Source organism: Candida metapsilosis (genome assembly GCF_017655625.1).
Source record: "Candida metapsilosis strain BP57 chromosome Unknown scaffold2, whole genome shotgun sequence".
Taxonomy (NCBI): Eukaryota; Fungi; Ascomycota; class Pichiomycetes; order Serinales; family Debaryomycetaceae; genus Lodderomyces; species Lodderomyces metapsilosis.
The window spans coordinates 2,252,959-2,272,022 of NW_027138160.1; the positions used below are offsets into that span (position 1 = coordinate 2,252,959).

The following is a 19,064-nucleotide window of genomic DNA, read 5'->3' on the forward strand; positions in this document are numbered from 1 at the left end:
CCCAGAATGCCCCTCTATAGAGCCGCAATTTCAAAAGGGTTCCTTCCATACACAGTTTTGATTAATAATAAGAGATATACGTATATTTGAAAAGACAATTTGAACAAAAAAAAACTATACACTAGAAGCTTATTCGACAGAAGCAGAGAAACTCTTCTTCTTTCTCATTTCCTCACCTTTGTGACTCTAATCTTGTTTCAATTTACCATGAACAAATTGCTCAGCTTGTTTGTAATAAGCACTAACTTCATCATAAACACGAGTTTCAGCAACGTCAGTATATTGGTACAATTGATAAACCAATGGGTAAGCATAAGTAGACCAATCTCTATGAGCTTTTTGAATATATGATTCAATCTTGTATTCAATAAATAATGGATGAGAATGAACATTATTATCCAAAAAGGTGTGGACTTTGTTAACGTATGGTTGAGCTTTATCGATACCTCCATTGACTAATTCACATAAGGTTGAGTGATGGTTGCTCAATGGATGCAAGATTTTCTCTTCCAATTCAACAATTGGGGTCAAGGATGGACATTTGTAGTAGTGCAAATAAGTGGTGTAGTAGACTAATAAACCTAAAACAAAAGTCTTGAAGTTGAATAAAAGTGACATGATTGAGTAGTTATGATTGTATACCCTATTCTAGTTTCAATTGAGTGAAGAAGGAAAGAAAGGAATATCAAACAAGATCCTTTTTTTTTTCTTCCGCTTCTTCGTTTTGTTTTTTTTTGTTTTTTCTTTTGACGCACAAGAGAGAAACAAACGGATAAATTCAAAACTTATCCATACGGAACGTTTCAATAGAGCGTGAGGGATAAGTGGAGAGATCTACAAATTTCATAGTACAACCTCAGCTTTGGTAAGTCACAAACCAAGGTCATTTTTATAGGACCAATTACTTGGTTAGTCTTATAGAATAGGCTCTTCTGTCAAAGACGCAGGAAGAAATGCGCGGATGGCAAAAAAAAGAATTCTCAACACTAAAACTTGCGAGAGGTAGTGTACAACTGATCAATAAATCACATTTTATTATTTGCATATGCTATTTTTCAAGATTGTTGAACCTCTGGTAATTACGTTACTACTGCTTGCCTTAAATCAGACAGAGTGTAGCTGACAGCACCAAGCAGCTGACTTAACTATTTTCTTCAATAGGGGAATTAACCACGAGCCATGCTTTAGAGAGAGGCGAATATTAAAAGAGTGGAAGCCACTTGCCTTTATGCATATACTTGTATGCAGTACCCTGTATTAAGGTTGTTGCAAAAAAATTAATGTTGTTTACAATTTAACCTAATTGGGGGTATATGAATGCATACGCAAAAGAAAAAAAAAAAATATTACCAAAAGCAGTTACCAAATTGGCAAGGAGGATAGTGAAAATTAATGCCCATCATCGGACACAAACTAGTCTCATCATTGTTGTAAATGATAAATCAGAAAAGAGAGTCTAATTTTTAAAGGGTCTTTCGTTCCTCTCTTTCTATTGAGTTAAGCAAGACATCCCAGAAAAATGTCATTACTTCAATCAACGGTGAATATCCCAAAAAGATATGAACAGCATCAAAGACCACGAAGCCAGGGTCAAGGGCAGAGCATGGTAGGAGGAAACAGAGGAGTATTGAGTGCTACATCACCTAATAAGATAAACGTACAGTCAAATATAACAACAGCATCACCATTCGAATCAGTTAAACTCAAACCAGTTCCTTCACCATTGAAACCGAAAAAGCCAAGTCCTTCGCAAGAACATGGACATAAATTGCCTAAGGGATCTACTGAGAAGGGACCAAGTTCTGCATCAACCACATCATCACCACTCAAGCCAATCAACATCAACAACTCCGGCGCTACAACCACCAATACTACTACTCCATTTAAACGCGATCCATGGAAAAATAGAACGCCCACTAAACCAGCCACAGACCACACTGCAACAACCTTTGAAGAACAAAGAGACAAACTATTGAGCCAATACAGCGCCAAACAAGAACAAATCAAACACTACCAGCAGAAACTAAGTCACAAACAATTACAACTACTCGAAATAGAATCTCAATTACAAGAACTCAATGCATCTCAAATCCTGCAAACAACACAACAGAATAGTAGCATTCCACTCGATGTATATAAACAAGCATCGATAGAAACAGAACGACAATTGGCTGCAACTACCAATCAATTGAAAATTGTTGACTTAGACAAGACGCCAAGTCCATTAAAAGTCGTCACTCCATTGAAACATACGTTGCTCAAGCAGACTTCATTTATAACTTCTGCTATTGATGAATGTTGTACTACCGTGGGTAAACAGGCATCAATGATATTTAATAATGGGAATAGCGATGATGAGAAAAATATATTTGTCAAACCACAATTCAAGTCCGACAAGTTTGAGTCATTGACAAGACAAACTAGTCAGTTTTTCGACAACTTGTTATCGGTGAGGGATAGAAACTTTGATTCATTTGATGAAAAAGACGAAGATTATATGAATGCTCATGAATCATTCGATATTGATAACCTTGAAGCTGATGTGGTTTACGAAGAAGTTGATATCGATGACTACGATTCATCTTTTGATTAACAAAGTTTTGTCAATCTAGTCTATTTTATCTATACTAAGCGCTTATGCACTTTTTTGTTTTTAAATATCCGCTTTAATCATCTAATTCATCTAGTCTCTAATTCATCACGACATCCCTCTACTCTCTCTCTCTCTCTCTCTCTCTCTCTCTCTCTCCTCAATCATCTTCATCCAACCATCCTTGAGCTCTTTCAATTGCCTTTTCCCAACGTTTCCAATTCTTTCTTCTCTCAGCATCAGGCATCTCTGCTTTAAAGGTATTGGAAGAATCATCGGCATTACCAGTGATCTTATCCACAACATCATCAAAGTCTCTCCATATACGGTCCTCCTCATTCTTGAAAGAGACACCTGCAGCAATGGCAGCTCCTAAAGCAGTACATTCAGAAATCTGTGCACGTTTAACAGTAACACAAGGACCCAAAATATCAGCCTGGATTTGTAAAACTTCATCAGCTTTCGACATACCTCCATCAGTAGCCAAATGTGATAATGGTTGATCATCCTCTTGTGAAGTACGTGCTTCATCCATAAAATCTTCTGATGATCCAGCATCACTTCCCATAGCTTTCAAAATGGCTCGTACTTGATAACAAACACCTTCCAAAGCTGCCCTGGCTATATGCGATGACGAGGTATATTGTGTCATACCGAAAATTGTACCTCTTGCACCTCTATCCCAATATGGGGCATATAATCCACTAAACGCGGGAATGAAAACAACACCTCCAGAATTTTCCACTTGTGATGCCAATGGACCAATATCCTTGGCATTACTAATCATTTTCAAGTTATCTCTCAACCATTGAATAATGGACCCAGCTACAGCAATTGAACCTTCTAAAGCGTAATGTGGTTTACCATCATCACCACCAAGTGAAGGGAACCAGAATCCAAAAGTGGTTAATGCACCATGAGAACTAATCAATTTACGAGGACCAGTATTGTACAACAAGAAACAACCAGTACCATAAGTACATTTGGCCGAACCTGGTTTCAATGCCAATTGTCCCACCAATGAGGCACTTTGGTCACCCAAACAACCACAAATTGGAACACCAGTAATTGTTTTCAATATATCGTAAGCTTCCTGGGTGATTTTATTATGGAATCCCAAATTGGATAAATTTGGTGCAGCAAAAGCCCCATAATGTTCGGATGAAGATACAATTTTTGGTAATTGGATTCTTGTAGGATCTATACCCCAGAAATCCAATAAATCATCATCATAATCATGCGTTTCCAAATCCATAAAATAAGTTCTTGAAGCATTGGTGATATCAGTAACAAATGATTTTTCCTTGGTCAAGTTATAAATCAACCAAGTATCAACAGTACCAAACATCAAATTACCATCACCTTTTTCATATTCATCTCTAATTGTGTCATCATTATCCAACAACCATCTTAACTTGGCTGCCGAGAAATACGTAGACAAGGGCAATCCAGTTTTCTCCTTCAATTCAGCTTTCCTATCTTCATCAATCATTTTTTCCAAATGTTGAACAATTTCTGCTGTTCTGGTATCAGTCCAAGTAATACCTCCACTCAAAGGTTTACCTGTTTTCCTTGACCACACAATCGTGGTTTCTCTCATGTTGGCAATACCAATACATTTAACCTTGTATTTAACTTTCAAATTTGGATTCTGATTAATCTTTCTCAAAGTGATCAAACAAGCAACTAAACATTGAACGGCATTAGCCAAGATATGAACAGGCATACATTCAACCCAACCAGGTTGAGGAAATCTCAAAGTAGGTCCAACTGAAGACTTGTTATTTTCAATTTCAACATTATCAGTGATGGAAATGGCTATACCTTCAGCTGAAAAAATTGGCTCATCGTGTCTTAGCAATGAAGATCTTCTTCTAAACTGATCAGTATTCTGTGAGTTTTCTGGTGCTTCTGATGCAGTAGTAGAGTATTCAATTTGATGTTTAGCAATCTCTTGCCCTTCTTGTGAAAATAAAATTGCTCTAGCTGAAGTTGTACCAATATCAATGGTGGCAACTAAAGGATTAGATGGGAAATTGCTATTACGACGTGGCATAATTGTAAATGACTTAGAATATTTTGTAAGATCTAAAGAAAGAGCCAAAAGCAAAAAAAAAAAAGGTGAAGACTTGGATCTATTTTAAAGAAAAAGAAAAAGAAAAAGAAAAGGTTTGTTCTCTTTTAAATTTGGAGTTTGTTTGTCTCCATTTATTGTCGATGAATAATTTTTTATTTATTTATTTTTTTATTTTTTTTTCTTTGTTAATCCTCGGCAAAATTGCACCAATAATGTGAGAGAAAATCAGGAACCAAAAAAGATCTGTGCCTACATTCAGCTGACTGAGACACTGCATACCCCTTATTTGCTTTATCTAGATCTTCCAATTGTTGTCCTTGATGACGTAGGCTTGCTATCTTTTTTTTCCCAACAGAATTAAGCAGCAAAAACTACGTAATAGCAAACTAAGACATAAAGCTTAAAATAATAATCTGGCATTTGTGTAACATCGGTGTCATGGAGTATACATATTGTGTAACTTTATTGCATATTGTATTTTTGTTTTTACAACGGACTTCAACACCCATCTACAAATGAGGCGAAGTAGACCAACCAAAGGTAGAGATGAATGAGATATGAAGAGTTTCATACACCCTATCGACCAAAAGAATTGCGTAGCTTCTGAAAACTCAGATGTGAAGAATATGTTTACACCCCGCAGTCGGAACGAATGGCGGGGTAGAGATCAACATCTTTCCCACATATCAATCAATGTAGTAAAAAACTTTATTAAAATACTCTCTATTCAGATATATTTTCATCATTTTCATCAATAGTAAAATCAACATTAAAAGGGTCATTAACATCAATATTGTTTACACCACCGTCTACCTCACCTTCAACTTCAGCATAATCATCCAACCAGGGACAATTGACATCTAGCTCACTCCTATGTTCCACTACCCAACTGTTCATTTCATCAACATCACTAATATCTGTTCTAGTCAAGATTTGGAAAATGCTCGTAAAGTAAAAAATCAATGAATGAATGCCTCGTAAATAGCCATAATCAACCAAATTTGGATGAGATGGAGGGATATTGGCATGTTCTTTTTCCTCCTCTGATATAACCGATTGAGCAAAATCTATAATTCTCACATTTACAGGTTGATCTTGTTGAACAGCTCCCCCTTCGTAAATTAAAAGTATCAGCGAACCATACATGCGATATCCAGGTAAATTATTGAAAATCAGATACAAGGCTTGCAACTGTTCAATCAACTGTGGAATGCGAAATAAAATGGAATAGATACATTTGCCATTGTATAAAAACTTGGCAAGTACTTTGCAAAATTGAACTCCAATCTTGATTCTTCTGCCGAAATATTTGTCTCTAATTAATCTATGATCATTATACTTGAAAATCTGTAATCCACATAATCTAACACCCAATTTTCTTGAAGTCGTTGTTAAACATTTTTGTCTTTGAGATTGTTGCTTTTTTAAAGATGCATCAACACCATATTGTCTTGTACCCATCTTCAAATCTAAAACACATGGCCTTTTCATACGTGAAGTTAAATCCTCAAGTAAAATAAAACGTTCAAATCGAGTATGTTTGCGAAGTAATACTTGGCCATTGGGCAGAGAAAGTGTGCGTTGATGTTGCGTCAGCCCCTCATTCTCTTCCTTATCCTCATCCATTTCAAAGAAATCATCGTGTAATCTTAATGGTTGGAAAACTTCTTGTAAAACTTGAAATTGTAACTCTGTGTTGACCAAGGTTGAGCCAGGGTTTGGTCGTTGTACAGGTGAATTAGTCAAACTTGGAATAGGGCTCTGTTTAGGACTATCCAAAAAAGATGATTTTGGTGATGGCATGGATTCTGAATAATGTTTCCACAAGGTCTCAGGAATAATGTGCTTATTATCATCGAGAACAACCTCAGGTGGCATATCCTCAGATTGACGACGTAAGTCCTGTGATTCATCAAGTTTAAAATCTGGTTCTTCAGTAATCTTGTTCCCATTTTCTTCCACATTGTCATGCTCATTGATTAAACTAGAATACCGCACATTTAAAACGCCAATATATCTTGGCATAAACTTTAAAAGTTCGGGATGATGAACCTCAATACTTTCATAGAAAATATTTTCTCTATTTACTAGTGCCTTGCACACAGCTTCTTTGGAAAATGAAAAAATTGCTGTGTGTCCACCAACTTTATTCTTGAATGGTCTTAATTCCACAGCTAGTGGGAACTCTGTTTCTCCAGTGGACGAGTCGTCTGCAGCTTTATCATCAATTTTCTTTGTATACTCATTGACTAATTCTGTTTCATAAAGGTCCTTGGTGGGACTGCATACTCGCGAAATAATGGGCGACACAGTTCCATTCTCAAAATCACTTTCAGAACCTTTATGTTGATCTAAAATGGATATTATCTTGGTAATATCGCCATTGAGGCCATGATCAAATTCCAAATTAGCAGTCAAGTGTTGAGGTTGTACAGCCAATACTGGTGTAACAGAAGATTGTATTTCTTGAGGTACAATTTCATCCAAGTTGGCACGAGTGTGTTCCAGCGTTGCTGGGGTATGAGGAATATATGTTGCTGAAGATACAGGTTCAAGATCAGTCTCTTTAGCACCTAATTTTTCTGCCAACGAAGATCTCACTTGGCTATTATCAGCTGGTACTTCTTCATCAATAGCTACTCCATTCGGATCTATGTCTCTAAAAATTCGTAAGGAACGAGCAGCTTTTCTTCCAGTGAGTTGAGTCGTCATTGCCGGCGCTTCAGATGAAACTTGATTGGACAAATTTGGTGGACAATTTGACGTCTTATCTTGTTTTTTGCTGGAATCACTTTTTATTGGACTTTTCTCGGTGCCCAACTCTTCCGTAAGTGATCTATTTGTTGACATTTTCAGCTCAAAAAGTGGTTCTTGAATTGATTGTTGTGATTTAATGGAAGCTGCATCTGCCATGGAAGGATTGCTGTTGGGCCCATTGTGAGAAAGACTATGATGCCGAGGATGGTGATGATGATGTTGTTGTTGTTGCCATTTATGTTTGTGTTCTAATGAATGATGATGAGTAAGTTCAGGTCCACTGCTCACCACATGCGCAGTAGATGAGTTATTGACCTCCATATTGATGAATCTATATTTTTCATGTATGATAGTGATTTATATAACGTTTAAAGCGTAGAATATACTGTTGAATAAACAGAACTCTCTGTAATATGACTTGGATCAAAAGAAGTGGGAAAAAGAAGGGGGAAAAAGAAAAAAAAAAAAAAAGGAATGATGATATAACTGTTTTAATTTTTTAAGAGAAAAAAAAAATATTTTCTCTCTATTGTTTTTTTTTCTTCTTCCTTTCGTTCTGCTATATATAGATTATATTATCACCAAATTATTTACAGAAAACTCTAAATCTCACAGTCCCTCTCCCCACACTAGCAAACTCAAAACAAAAGATAACAAGTAGCAGGTCTCTCAGACCTTCCCCCTCGACGTATTTGACAAGTGTAAAAGAGTTACCCCCTTGACAGTTTGATATGTTTTTAATCATTTCCAATCTTCCATTACACATAGAGTTTACTCAAGAGGCTCAGTTTACAATTAAAATGAAAACTACGTCACGGATGAAGCTACTCATGTACTGCTCCCTGAAATCAAGCAACGTGGTGGCGATACCTCTCAGTTACTCGGAGTGAGTGAGTGTGTGTGTGTCGCAGCAAAGAAAAGAAAAATAAAAAAAAAAATGTAAACAAAACTCCGTTTCCCCCCACCCCACGCACACACCCCTCGTGCATCACAGATTTCAACCCTCGTGCCCTGTTTCTCTTTTCGTTTCTTTTTCTTTTTTTTGTTTTCTTTATTTGCAACTAATAATATTCAGCAAGAACGTGCGTGCTATAGCAATGATTGACTGTATGCATGATGCTCTATTTTTATCTTAGAATGATAGCCTCGCCACGTGCATCCGTAAGGCTAAGCGTAAATCTTCAACTTTTACCGAGGAGCAATGCTAGAGGGACTACATTATTACGTCTCACAGGATCAGGCAGAATAAGAGGAAGGGGAGCCCCGTGACATATGACAAGGAAGACATACTCAAAACTATACTATGGCTCAGTAAAGTTGCCCAACTCGGCTCGGGATTTCGAAACAATTCTGTTACAAGAGAAAAATTCTGGGCCAAATGTGAACCACTTTGAAAAGTCAGCCTTGCAAGGCGTGCAACTACACAACGTATCATGATAAAACCTTTTCAACGCTTATACGGTTTATACCGCATTCGAAAATGCAGATCCTTTTGACGTGTTTACTACATTTCAAATTACTTTGTTGTCTTACATTCAGGGGTCCACACAACTCACGCGCATGCGCAATCGTAAATCGCAGACACAAAGAAGAAATAACCAATCTATCAATCAAGGTTTTGAAAAATTTATTGACAAATTTGACGCCACAGCTGTGCAATTGCCCACAAAATCACAAGACAGTATCAATGGAAAGTATATATATATCACTCATATCCAGAGGAAGAAAATGAAAGCTAAGAAGCAAACACATCGGGTATGGCAGAAATGGTAAAGCCTTTTCAAAGGCTCAAATGGGGTATATTTCCTGTGAGAAGAATCGTCGATGAAGACTCAGATGGCAACTTCATAGACACTAGTTATCAAGACTCATCACTCACAAGTGAAGGAGACAGCATTGAGAAAACAAATGCACAATTGGAAGTCAGTTCCATCACCAAGGAGGAAGAGCCAGAGATTGAATATCGTGATGAAAAAGATCGTCCGTGGTGGAAGTGTTTCGATGAGTATGAGTATCGAGTCACTTCTCAGCAGAAGAAGAGCAGAAAGTGGTACAGATGGTTTCATGATGATGACACATCGGAAGAGAAAAAGTTTATTACAAAGATTGATATCTTGTTGACTTTTTACTCCCTCATGGCGTACTGGGTTAAGTACTTAGACCAGACCAATTTAACCAACGCCTATATTGGTGGGATCAAAGAGGCAATTGGGATGGAAGGCAATGATTTCATCAACACCCAAGTGATGTTTACAGTGGGTAACATTGTCCTTCAAATTCCATTCATGTACATCTTTTACGCCCTCCCATTAAACTATGTATTGCCAGCCTTGGATATTAGTTGGTCAGTATTGACGATTTGCACAGCCCAGGTAACGAATGTTCCAAGCCTTAAAGCAATTCGTTTTTTTATTGGTGCCTTTGAAGCCCCAACATATATTGCATACCACTCCTTATTTGCCTCATGGTTCAAAGCAAGCACAGGAGAAGTAGCTCGTCGGGCTGGATTCTTTTACATGGGCCAATTTTTGGGAATTTTGACTTCGGGTGTGCTTTCAGGGGCCATCAAGAGAAATTTGGGTGGAGTCAATGGTTATGAAGCATGGCAATGGATTTTCATTATTGATGGTATTATCAGTTTTGCAGTGGGAATTATTGGAATTTATATGATTCCAGGTACACCTGAAGATTGTTATAGTATCTTCTTATCTGATGAAGATATTCGAATTGCTAGGAGGAGAATGAGAAAAGATCAAAAGGACGCTAAACCTAGAGAAAATGCATTTTACTACTTTTTTGAATGGAACTTATGGAAAAGGATTCTTACTTCATGGCATATTTATGTCTTAGCATTGTGGACAGCATTTTGTTGGAATAATTCAAATGGAACATCTGGGGCGTACCCTTTATGGCTCCAATCTTTGAAGAAAGGCGATGGTGTAACTCCTCGTTTTGATGGAGGTACATTACAAGACTACACTTCCTTGACTCCCGCATTGGGAATTTTATGGTTAATCTTAACCACCTCAATTGCCGATTTCCTTGCAAGTCGTTACGGTGCTATAATATTTTCGCAGGTGTTTAATGTACTTGGTAATTTGTTGCTTGCAATTTGGCACATACCAGAAGGAGCCAAATGGTTTGCATTTTGTATGCAATATTGGGGTTGGAGCTCATCGCCTGTGTTATATTCATTCTTGGGAGATATATGTCGGAGAGATGTACGTGAACGACAAATTATCTTGGTTTGCTGTAGTATATTTGGACAAATGACCTCAGCTTGGATTTCAGTATTGGTATGGAAGACAGTCGAGGCGCCTAGGTTCCTAAAAGGGTATAGTTTTACAGCGGCTTCTGGGTTTGCATTGGCAGTCTGGTCGTTTTTGGTTCTATACTTGTACAGGAGACAAGAGAGGACCAAAGCTCTTGACAACAATATTGTGTTGTACGATTCAAGCAAAGGTGAGGAGAAGGGAGTTAGCATTGAACAGCTGAGGGGAAGATCTAACTCGGCTGGTAGCATGGAAGTAAAGGTTTTAGACTGTCAATAAATCCGTTTCTTGAAATATCTTCGGTTCCGTTACTATCCACCTTGTATTACCGAAAGATTGCAGAATTGAAAAAAAACAAATAAAATTAAATAAAAAACGTACAAAACTGTGGAACTCCGAAGTTGCCAATCCTCGTTGAACCGATTAGCCTGAAATGTAGTCTACATGATGCAACAGGTCTAAAACGACTTTGGTGCCGTAGGGGACCGTGGCTACTACGATACTAGAGAAATCTTCCTCCCCGCTTTACCTAAATAAACATGACTACATTGACCCAAATGTTATACTAATGACCTCTTACTCCATCTAAGGAATGATACATTCCACCTCATGCAGTAACATAACCATGAAAAAGAAAACACATAGTTCCTAACATCTGTGCAATATAGAGAAAAAAAAGGGGGGTATTCTACAATCACTTTTATATTTTTTGTTTTGTTTTTCGGTATTCTGAGGGTATTTACAAGAAAAAAAAAAATACCGTCAATAACCGAGAACAGTGCTTAACCGACATCAAGTGGTTAACTATGCTTTACGTACATAAACGCGTGTTTCCAAGGTATACTATCCAAGTGTATATAAATGTGCCTGTATTCCCCCTTCTCTTTCGCTTCTATTTTGACAGCATCAATCTATATTTACGAAAACAATGGTTCCAGTTAGAGAAACAACACCAGCTACACCTCCAGCTATTGAGGAAACCGAAATTCCAACTATCTTGCCAGAAAACATTGGTTTTGGGGAATTCCTCTTTCAAAGAATAGCTCAAGCTAATCCTAAACTTAAAACAATTTTTGAAATTCCTGGTGATTTCAACCTTAACTTGCTTGAACATGCATTTACTCCTCTGGTTACAAGCAAAGGTATCAAGTTGATCAACACATGTAATGAATTGAACGGTGCTTATGCAGCTGACGCTTACTCAAAAGCCATTGATGGGTTGAGTGTTTTTATTTCAACTTATGGTGTTGGTGAGTTGTCTGCAATCAATGGTATTGCTAATGCTTTTACTGAATATGGTGCTGTTTTGCATATTGTGGGAACAACATCCACAAGACAAAAGGAAGAAGCCAAGAGCAAGATTGTTAATATCCACCACTTGGTCCCAAACCGTGATGCATTCACCCCTCCTGATCATGCTGTGTATGAGAAGATGGTTGATGGTGTTTCCTGTATCCGAGAGTCATTGGATAGAGATATCTCTAGCAATATTGCAAAAGTTGATAAAGTATTGAGAACTATAATCCAAGAAAGAAGACCTGGATACCTTTTCATTCCTTGTGATGTTCCTGATATGATCACATCTTCTAGCATATTGCACAAAAAGCCATTTTCGCCATTGTCACAATACCAAGGAACTGCTCACGCGAAGAGCGTATTAAATGAAGTTACCGACACCATCTTGTCCTTATTATACAAGTCTAAGGATCCATCATTGTTTGCTGATTGCTTAGTTAACAGATTTGGTGCACAAAAGGAACTTAACAAATTGGTTGAGATGTTGCCCGAGAGTGTCAAGTTGTTCTCCTCCAATTATGGAAGAAACATTGATGAAACCAAATCCAACTATGTTGGTGTATACCTGGGAGCCGGCTCCTCTGACTTCAAAGTAAAGGACTTATTTGAGAACTCCGACTTCTTGCTCCTCTTGGGCTTTTACGACACAGAAATGAATAATGGTGGTTGCACTTGTGATTTTTCAAAAGCAGCCAACACAATTATTGTTCATCCAGATTACATCAGAATCAATAGTGCTATTCACCACAACAAACAATTCAATGGTGAAAAATTGTTCTCCATGCAAGAGTTTTTGCAAAACTTGGTTGAAAAGTTGGATGTTTCAAAAATTGCTGCCGTTAGACAAACCACATACCAATACATTCCTCAAGATACTTACGTTGCTTCCAAAGCAGATAACCTGTACTGCCCACAAGCTATGATTAATGCATTTTTCACCAAACATTTGCAACCAAATGACTTTTTCATTGTTGACACAATGTCGTTCAGTTTCGGAGTAACTGATATCAAGTTCCCACAAAACTTGCACCTTCTTTCTGGTTGGGGTTATGGATCAATTGGATATGCAGTTCCAGCAACATTTGGAGCCATAATGGCCATCAATGATTTGGGCCTGAACAGGCGAATCATCTTGGTGCAAGGAGATGGTGGTGCTCAAATGACTGCACAAGAATTTTCCAGTTTTATTAGATATCATCACATTTTACACAATTTGCCAAAAGTCTTTTTACTTAATAATGATGGATACACGATTGAAAGAAAACTTTTAGGTCCAACTAGACCATATAATGATATCAACGGACTTTGGAAATGGTCTAAATTATTGCTGGTGTTTGGTGGTGTTGAAGGTAAAACTCATGAAGCCTATAAAATCCACAATGTACAGGAATTTGAAGAGCAATTGGGAACTGGAAAGTTGGGTGATAGTTCGAGATTGCAATTTTATGAAGTCATTGCTGGTAAGTTTGATGTTCCTACTCGTGTTGATAGAATGATGACTTCTAAGTAGATTATAATAAAATATATATATGTATAAATAGATGATAATAGGAAAGCGATAATATTTTGACATGAGCCTATCGCGGTAGCGTTTCTAAGAAAAAATCAAAAAAAAAATATTTGCTGTCACAACAAACACTACTCTTTCATTCCGCAACAATGGTATGTCAAGATAAAAACATAGTCCTTATTGCATCTACTAACTTAGTTATCCCTAGTCTGCATTATTCAACTTCCAATCACTTTTACAAGTACTCCTTCTCCTCATTTGCACTTGCACATATGTTCACAGCGTGGCACCAGCACTTCTAGATAACAGGAAAACAGGAATATTGAGTGTTTTCTACAAATTCGCCAGGATTGGAGAGAGATTGAGTCCTTATGTTGCTATTGGTTGCTTTATTATGGCCTTTAATACATTAAGTACGTGATGCTATGTTTTACCTAAATTCATACATTTCATTTCTTGAATGACAAAGGATTGGTGCACGTTCATTACCCACAATTCTATCCAACGCAGTTGCATCCCATTTGGAGTAAAGTATTTTGACGGTGACTAGATTCAAATCGCATTCATCTTTGAATACTGACTTGGCAATGAATCGAATCAATTCCTTATAGAATATAGGATTTGTTGGTGGTGCATACATGATTATATTTTTAACTCCACTGATTTCATATCTTCTAAAGTAATGTAGTCTCTCTGTATACAACATGATTTTGATTTTACCGTTGGCGAATTCGTGTCTTGTTCTTGTTAACTTGGATTGAGAACTGTATTCATCAATAGCACCAAAGTTGAACTTTGTTGACGTTTTGAAATAGTCTTTGATACGAAGATAGTCAAAGTATGATGGGATATAAATCATCATACCATCTTCATAAGAAGTTGTCTTTAACAAGTTGGGGAGTACTGAATTGATGAAAAATTTGAATCTGCTATCAGGATCATTTGTGGGAGATTCACTTGCAAATCTTTGAAAGATTTGTTTAATCTTAATCCCAATGGAGTTCATGATACTTGTTTCCGAAGTAATGATTGGTTTGAACTTTGTCTTTCCCAGGAGATTGAAAGATTTTGATGAAACTAAGTTGTTAATTGATGGGGTCAAGTACTCACAAAAAACCAATGTTTGCCTCAATAACTTTGCTTGATCATTAATGCTCCACATTCTAATTCTACTAAAATCAGCATCATGGAAATCCTTGGGGACTTTATTGATATACTTCATGATTGTATTTACATGATCCCAGTTTTGCATCTCGATTTGGTTGGCCCTATCAACAATCAATAACTCAATGGATGAGATGAAATCGTATTGACGTTTCTTTTTATCAGGATTCTCCAAAATCATTGACAAACCAAGAGGTGATGCAATAATGATATCCGAGGAGTAGAATGACGAGTACAATTTGAGCGACTTACGAGTCAATTTCAATCCGATACAGAAGTAATCATTGTTATTTCCCTTGAATGCATCTTGGAAATCCTGAGGCTTGTTGCTTCTAGGAACATCTTTGGCATGAAACTGAGTGGTGAATCTTTTCTTGTTTTCTTGTTGGGTAGTACCCGACAACTTAATCAACAATTCCACCAAAGTGTGACATGCTTCTCTTGATGGTAAAAGAATCAATACTTTTGGACGGGTGAATCCTTGATCTCTCAATTCCAAATCCTGGTTGTTCTCCTGAGCTTGGTGCAACTTGGCGGTGTTTTTGATGATTCTATCTCTGGTTTTGTAGACATGATTCAATGCATGCATCGCATAAAGCTTCCTGTATGACTTGTTTGTAAATGTTTTATACTGATAGTTGACATCTTGGTAATTAATGATTGATTGAAGAAGCACCGAGTCCAACTCGGAAATCTCTTCTCCATACTCATTCGTATAAGCGTCCAATACTCTCATTTTCAATGACTTGAAATCATTGATGCTAGTAGGATTCTTTTTGGAGCTTACTTGCGTGATGTCTTCTCCAGGTGGTGACAATGTTGTTGAGCTTAATGATAAGTCATCATAAGCCACTTTTGACAGAGTGGTCCACTTGTTGTGCTCCTTCAACACCAATTTCTCTTCCTTTTCTAAATACTCCTCACTAGGTTGATTAAAATGTACTTCAAAAGGATCAGTTGCCAACTCTGCAGGTGAATCTTCTTCATCATTCTCAGATTCATTTTCAGAATCCTCATTGTCTTCTTCAAAGTTTTCACCTGCAAGTTCATCTTCGTCTTCAGCTTCTGGTTGCTCATTCTCAATTGTTTCGGTCTTTTCTTCTACCTGAGGTTTTTCCTTGTTCTTTGTCTTTAGTAGTGTTAGCAAAGCAGAATATGCCTTGCCACTAAGGTCTTCATCCTCTGATTCCTCCTCTTCTCTTTCACTGTCATCTTGGTCATGGGAAGCATCTCCATTTTGACTATTCTCAATCGCATGGGTCTCTTCTGTTCCATCCTTTTTTGGTCTCCTTGCAGTTCTTGTTACTGTTCGCAACTCTGTTCTCCCACGTTTAACATTTCTGTCTTTGCCATGGGACGAGTGGTGGCTGACATGACCTCTTTTTGTTCCTCCAGCCATCGTATATTTGATTTGTAGTTTCTAGGTTTACAGCTGTGAAAATTCTTGAGAAGAGCTTGATGAGATGAAATACACGACATTACAGAATGCGACACTGAAGTGGGTTTTTTTTTTTTTTTTGGTCTTTATCACACTACACCCGTTGATTTAAAAAGGAAAATTGTCCCAAGACAAAGTGAGAAAAAAGTAGCTTGATCTAATTGTTGACTACAAAGTGAAGATAAGTGTGGCTCATAATAGCTATAGGAGACGCGTTTAACATCTTCAAATACCAAAGAGTTTTAGCAATTAGCTGGTTATTCTGAGATCATTAGAAATTGAAAGCTCCGGGAGGGATATACAATAGTTTCACCACGCAACAACTGAGACGATAAGGAGATTCTACCGCCTTTATGACAGAAAATGCAGATAGTCCATTTCAGATGGACGAGGATATACCTGGTCTACCGAGTGATGCTTCGAGAGATGATTCCGGGTTCAATATGTTTGCAAAGAATGAACATACAAACTTTGGTTCCACAGTGGATGCCAACAGCTCACCCCTACGATCCCAATTGACTCAGTTGAAGCTAGAAGAAAAAGATAATAATGCAACTACAACCGAGGAAGAGGAGGAAAAGATCTATGACGAGGATGCAGATGATAAATTGGACCTTAATTTGCAAAAGAAGCTACAATTGGAATACGAAGAAAAGCAGAAGCAGCATAACAAGGCGAGCGAGAAGGATGCAGTGGCACAGGATTCACAGTATGGCTCTGATGTCGATGATGAGCCGTTGACTCCACCTGAAAACTTTTCATTAGTTATTGGGTCAATTTACAGAAGTTCATTTCCTCAACCTGCTAATTTTTCATTTTTGAAGCAACTAAAGTTGAAGTCAGTTTTATGCCTTATCCCAGAGGAATACCCCGAGCTACAGAAAAAGTTTTTTGAAGACAATGATGTTAAATTGTTTCAACTAGGGATGTCAGGAAATAAAGAACCATTTGTTAAAATTTCCCCAGACTTGATAACGCAAGCAGTCAAGATTGTTCTTGATCCAGAGAATCAACCTATACTTATACATTGTAATCGAGGTAAACACCGAACTGGGTGTTTGATTGGAGTTTTAAGACGTTTGCAAGACTGGTCCAAAACTATAATCTTTGATGAGTATAGAAAGTTTGCTGCTCCTAAAGAGAGACCTATGGACCAACAATTTATTGAATTGTATGATGATCGACATATAAAGGAGTATTGTAAAGAGCGAGGGTTGTTGCCGTTGAAATGGGGGTGACATTAGGACACTATGTAACAATGTGTATATTATCTATGACAAAATTTACACAGAACCTATAAATAACCTAATTCTTCTACTGCTGGAATGGACTTCTCTTGCTCCAGAAAAATTCTCTACCATACAATGCAGCATCAAAAAGAGCCAATCCTGATAACGCAACTGGTGTTATTCTTCCTCTAAAAATAGACAGGATTGATGATTTACCATTAACAATCAAGTACAAAGTCAGCCAAGCAAAATTGAAACCCGAGGCATTCAATGGATCTCCATCAATCATCATATACGTGCCCAAAGCCATAGCTGAACCGAATAAAGTACATGACAATCGCGTAGGTCTTGAAGCAGCCAATGTTTTGTGAAATGCAAATGATGAGCCAGATGTACCTGAATTGGGTATAGATACAGCTGAAGATGTTTTGGTCAATGCTTTCAAGAACAAAGCTCCTGATAAAACACCCGAGGGAATGGGTGAGACTGATAATGAGTCAAGTTGTTCATAAAGTGATGGAGGTGGTTTGATAGTTGAGTCAGACATATCTGAAGTAAATGGGTTCTCTTTGTTGAAATGTGGAGAGTCTCTAGTTCTTATTTCAGTGGACTGAAAATTTGAGATTGCTACTGCATGAAATTTAGTCTTTTTTTTTTTTTTTCCACGCGACATCTAGATTCGGCATTAAGTGAGATTCTTGGACCACAAAAGCGGATAAAGTTTTAGACCTAAAGTAAGAAGCACTAAAGATAGAGCCGTTTGATGAAAGAGAAGCATTACGGGTACTATGAATCATGAAAAAGTCCTGCTCCTTTGAAGAAAATAAAGACATAAAGAGATCAGAGCCAGCACTTGTTTCGTGGTAGTTAGCAAACTATGTTTCAATCTCAACATTGTTCTGTATGCAGGTCCAAAAGTGCGGTGTGGTCAATATTTTATTTTGTAAAAAAGGGGGTGGTTAATTTTCGAAAAGTATAAATAGTGTTGCACAAATCCTTTTTTTTTATAATCTTTCCTTACTCTTCTCGCTCTAGCATTCCATATTTCGAACACTTTTATAATTTGAAGGGTGAAACGAGGTGTTAATTGTTCTGAGAGGAATGTTTAGAGGCTTTTTGACAATAACGATCGTCCAATGTAAGTATCATATATGGCATATGATACATATAATGGGCAAATTTTAATTGTTTATATGTGATTGAGATTAGAGAAAGTATCTCAATTATTCATTGAACATCTAGTTCAGCCGTCTAAACAAGATTTATCTAGATACCATACCTCCTATGAAGCTGATATTATGTTTACTTTTGAGTCAAATCTTGCAGAAGAATTACATCTTTCTTGCCACTGCTTGACAAGATATATATACGTTGATTACTACGAGGAAATAGGAATATTAATTCATCTAATAGAATGTAAATTATTGTTATAGTGTGTAATTCAATTATGTTGTAGTCTCAAGCTCTAAGATAGTCTACAGGCTACTTTGCTTACAGTAGTAGAGCTGCTTATAGAAGTAGCAGTACTGCTGTGTTTTACGCAAACCTCCTATTTTGTTTGTTTATCAAAATTAACTTACTGGTACACTCAAATAGTGATAACATTGAGGCTATGTGTAGGATGAGCTACAATACTAGAGAAACATGGTCATGCTTTTTTCCTCTTACTTTTATATATATAAGGCAATTGTTTAGGTTGTCTTGACAACCGCTAAGCATAGCAAAAATTTA

The 19,064-nt window shown here is 37.2% G+C and overlaps 9 protein-coding genes across 9 annotated transcripts; 4 read left to right on the forward strand and 5 right to left on the reverse strand. All coding sequences in view use genetic code 12, as the record gives it.

Annotated features, from left to right (window-relative positions):
* Nucleotides 1-186: 186 nt before the first annotated feature.
* On the reverse strand, nucleotides 187-618 carry I9W82_002472 (uncharacterized protein; the record flags this gene model as incomplete). Its single annotated transcript, XM_067691331.1, has 1 exon — nucleotides 187-618. One exon carries the CDS (start codon nucleotides 616-618, stop codon nucleotides 187-189), a length of 432 nt encoding a protein of 143 aa, XP_067549707.1.
* Nucleotides 619-1,519: 901 nt separating this feature from the next.
* Nucleotides 1,520-2,593, forward strand: I9W82_002473 (uncharacterized protein; the record flags this gene model as incomplete). The annotated part of the gene is made up of 1 exon (XM_067691332.1): nucleotides 1,520-2,593. The coding sequence occupies one exon, from the start codon at nucleotides 1,520-1,522 to the stop codon at nucleotides 2,591-2,593; it is 1,074 nt and encodes a 357-aa protein (XP_067549708.1).
* A 157-nt stretch (nucleotides 2,594-2,750) lies between these two features.
* Nucleotides 2,751-4,646, reverse strand: GUT1 (glycerol kinase; the record flags this gene model as incomplete). Its single annotated transcript, XM_067691333.1, has 1 exon — nucleotides 2,751-4,646. The coding sequence occupies one exon, from the start codon at nucleotides 4,644-4,646 to the stop codon at nucleotides 2,751-2,753; it is 1,896 nt and encodes a 631-aa protein (XP_067549709.1).
* A 744-nt stretch (nucleotides 4,647-5,390) lies between these two features.
* KCS1 (inositol polyphosphate kinase) lies at nucleotides 5,391-7,745 on the reverse strand (the record flags this gene model as incomplete). Its single annotated transcript, XM_067691334.1, has 1 exon — nucleotides 5,391-7,745. The coding sequence occupies one exon, from the start codon at nucleotides 7,743-7,745 to the stop codon at nucleotides 5,391-5,393; it is 2,355 nt and encodes a 784-aa protein (XP_067549710.1).
* A 1,436-nt stretch (nucleotides 7,746-9,181) lies between these two features.
* On the forward strand, nucleotides 9,182-10,975 carry I9W82_002476 (uncharacterized protein; the record flags this gene model as incomplete). The annotated part of the gene is made up of 1 exon (XM_067691335.1): nucleotides 9,182-10,975. The coding sequence occupies one exon, from the start codon at nucleotides 9,182-9,184 to the stop codon at nucleotides 10,973-10,975; it is 1,794 nt and encodes a 597-aa protein (XP_067549711.1).
* A 649-nt stretch (nucleotides 10,976-11,624) lies between these two features.
* ARO10 (phenylpyruvate decarboxylase) lies at nucleotides 11,625-13,502 on the forward strand (the record flags this gene model as incomplete). Its single annotated transcript, XM_067691336.1, has 1 exon — nucleotides 11,625-13,502. One exon carries the CDS (start codon nucleotides 11,625-11,627, stop codon nucleotides 13,500-13,502), a length of 1,878 nt encoding a protein of 625 aa, XP_067549712.1.
* A 430-nt stretch (nucleotides 13,503-13,932) lies between these two features.
* I9W82_002478 (rRNA-binding ribosome biosynthesis protein) lies at nucleotides 13,933-16,065 on the reverse strand (the record flags this gene model as incomplete). Its single annotated transcript, XM_067691337.1, has 1 exon — nucleotides 13,933-16,065. One exon carries the CDS (start codon nucleotides 16,063-16,065, stop codon nucleotides 13,933-13,935), a length of 2,133 nt encoding a protein of 710 aa, XP_067549713.1.
* Nucleotides 16,066-16,457: 392 nt separating this feature from the next.
* On the forward strand, nucleotides 16,458-17,342 carry SIW14 (putative tyrosine protein phosphatase; the record flags this gene model as incomplete). Its single annotated transcript, XM_067691338.1, has 1 exon — nucleotides 16,458-17,342. One exon carries the CDS (start codon nucleotides 16,458-16,460, stop codon nucleotides 17,340-17,342), a length of 885 nt encoding a protein of 294 aa, XP_067549714.1.
* Nucleotides 17,343-17,418: 76 nt separating this feature from the next.
* Nucleotides 17,419-17,880, reverse strand: I9W82_002480 (uncharacterized protein; the record flags this gene model as incomplete). Its single annotated transcript, XM_067691340.1, has 1 exon — nucleotides 17,419-17,880. The coding sequence occupies one exon, from the start codon at nucleotides 17,878-17,880 to the stop codon at nucleotides 17,419-17,421; it is 462 nt and encodes a 153-aa protein (XP_067549715.1).
* Between the last annotated feature and the right edge of the window lie 1,184 nt (nucleotides 17,881-19,064).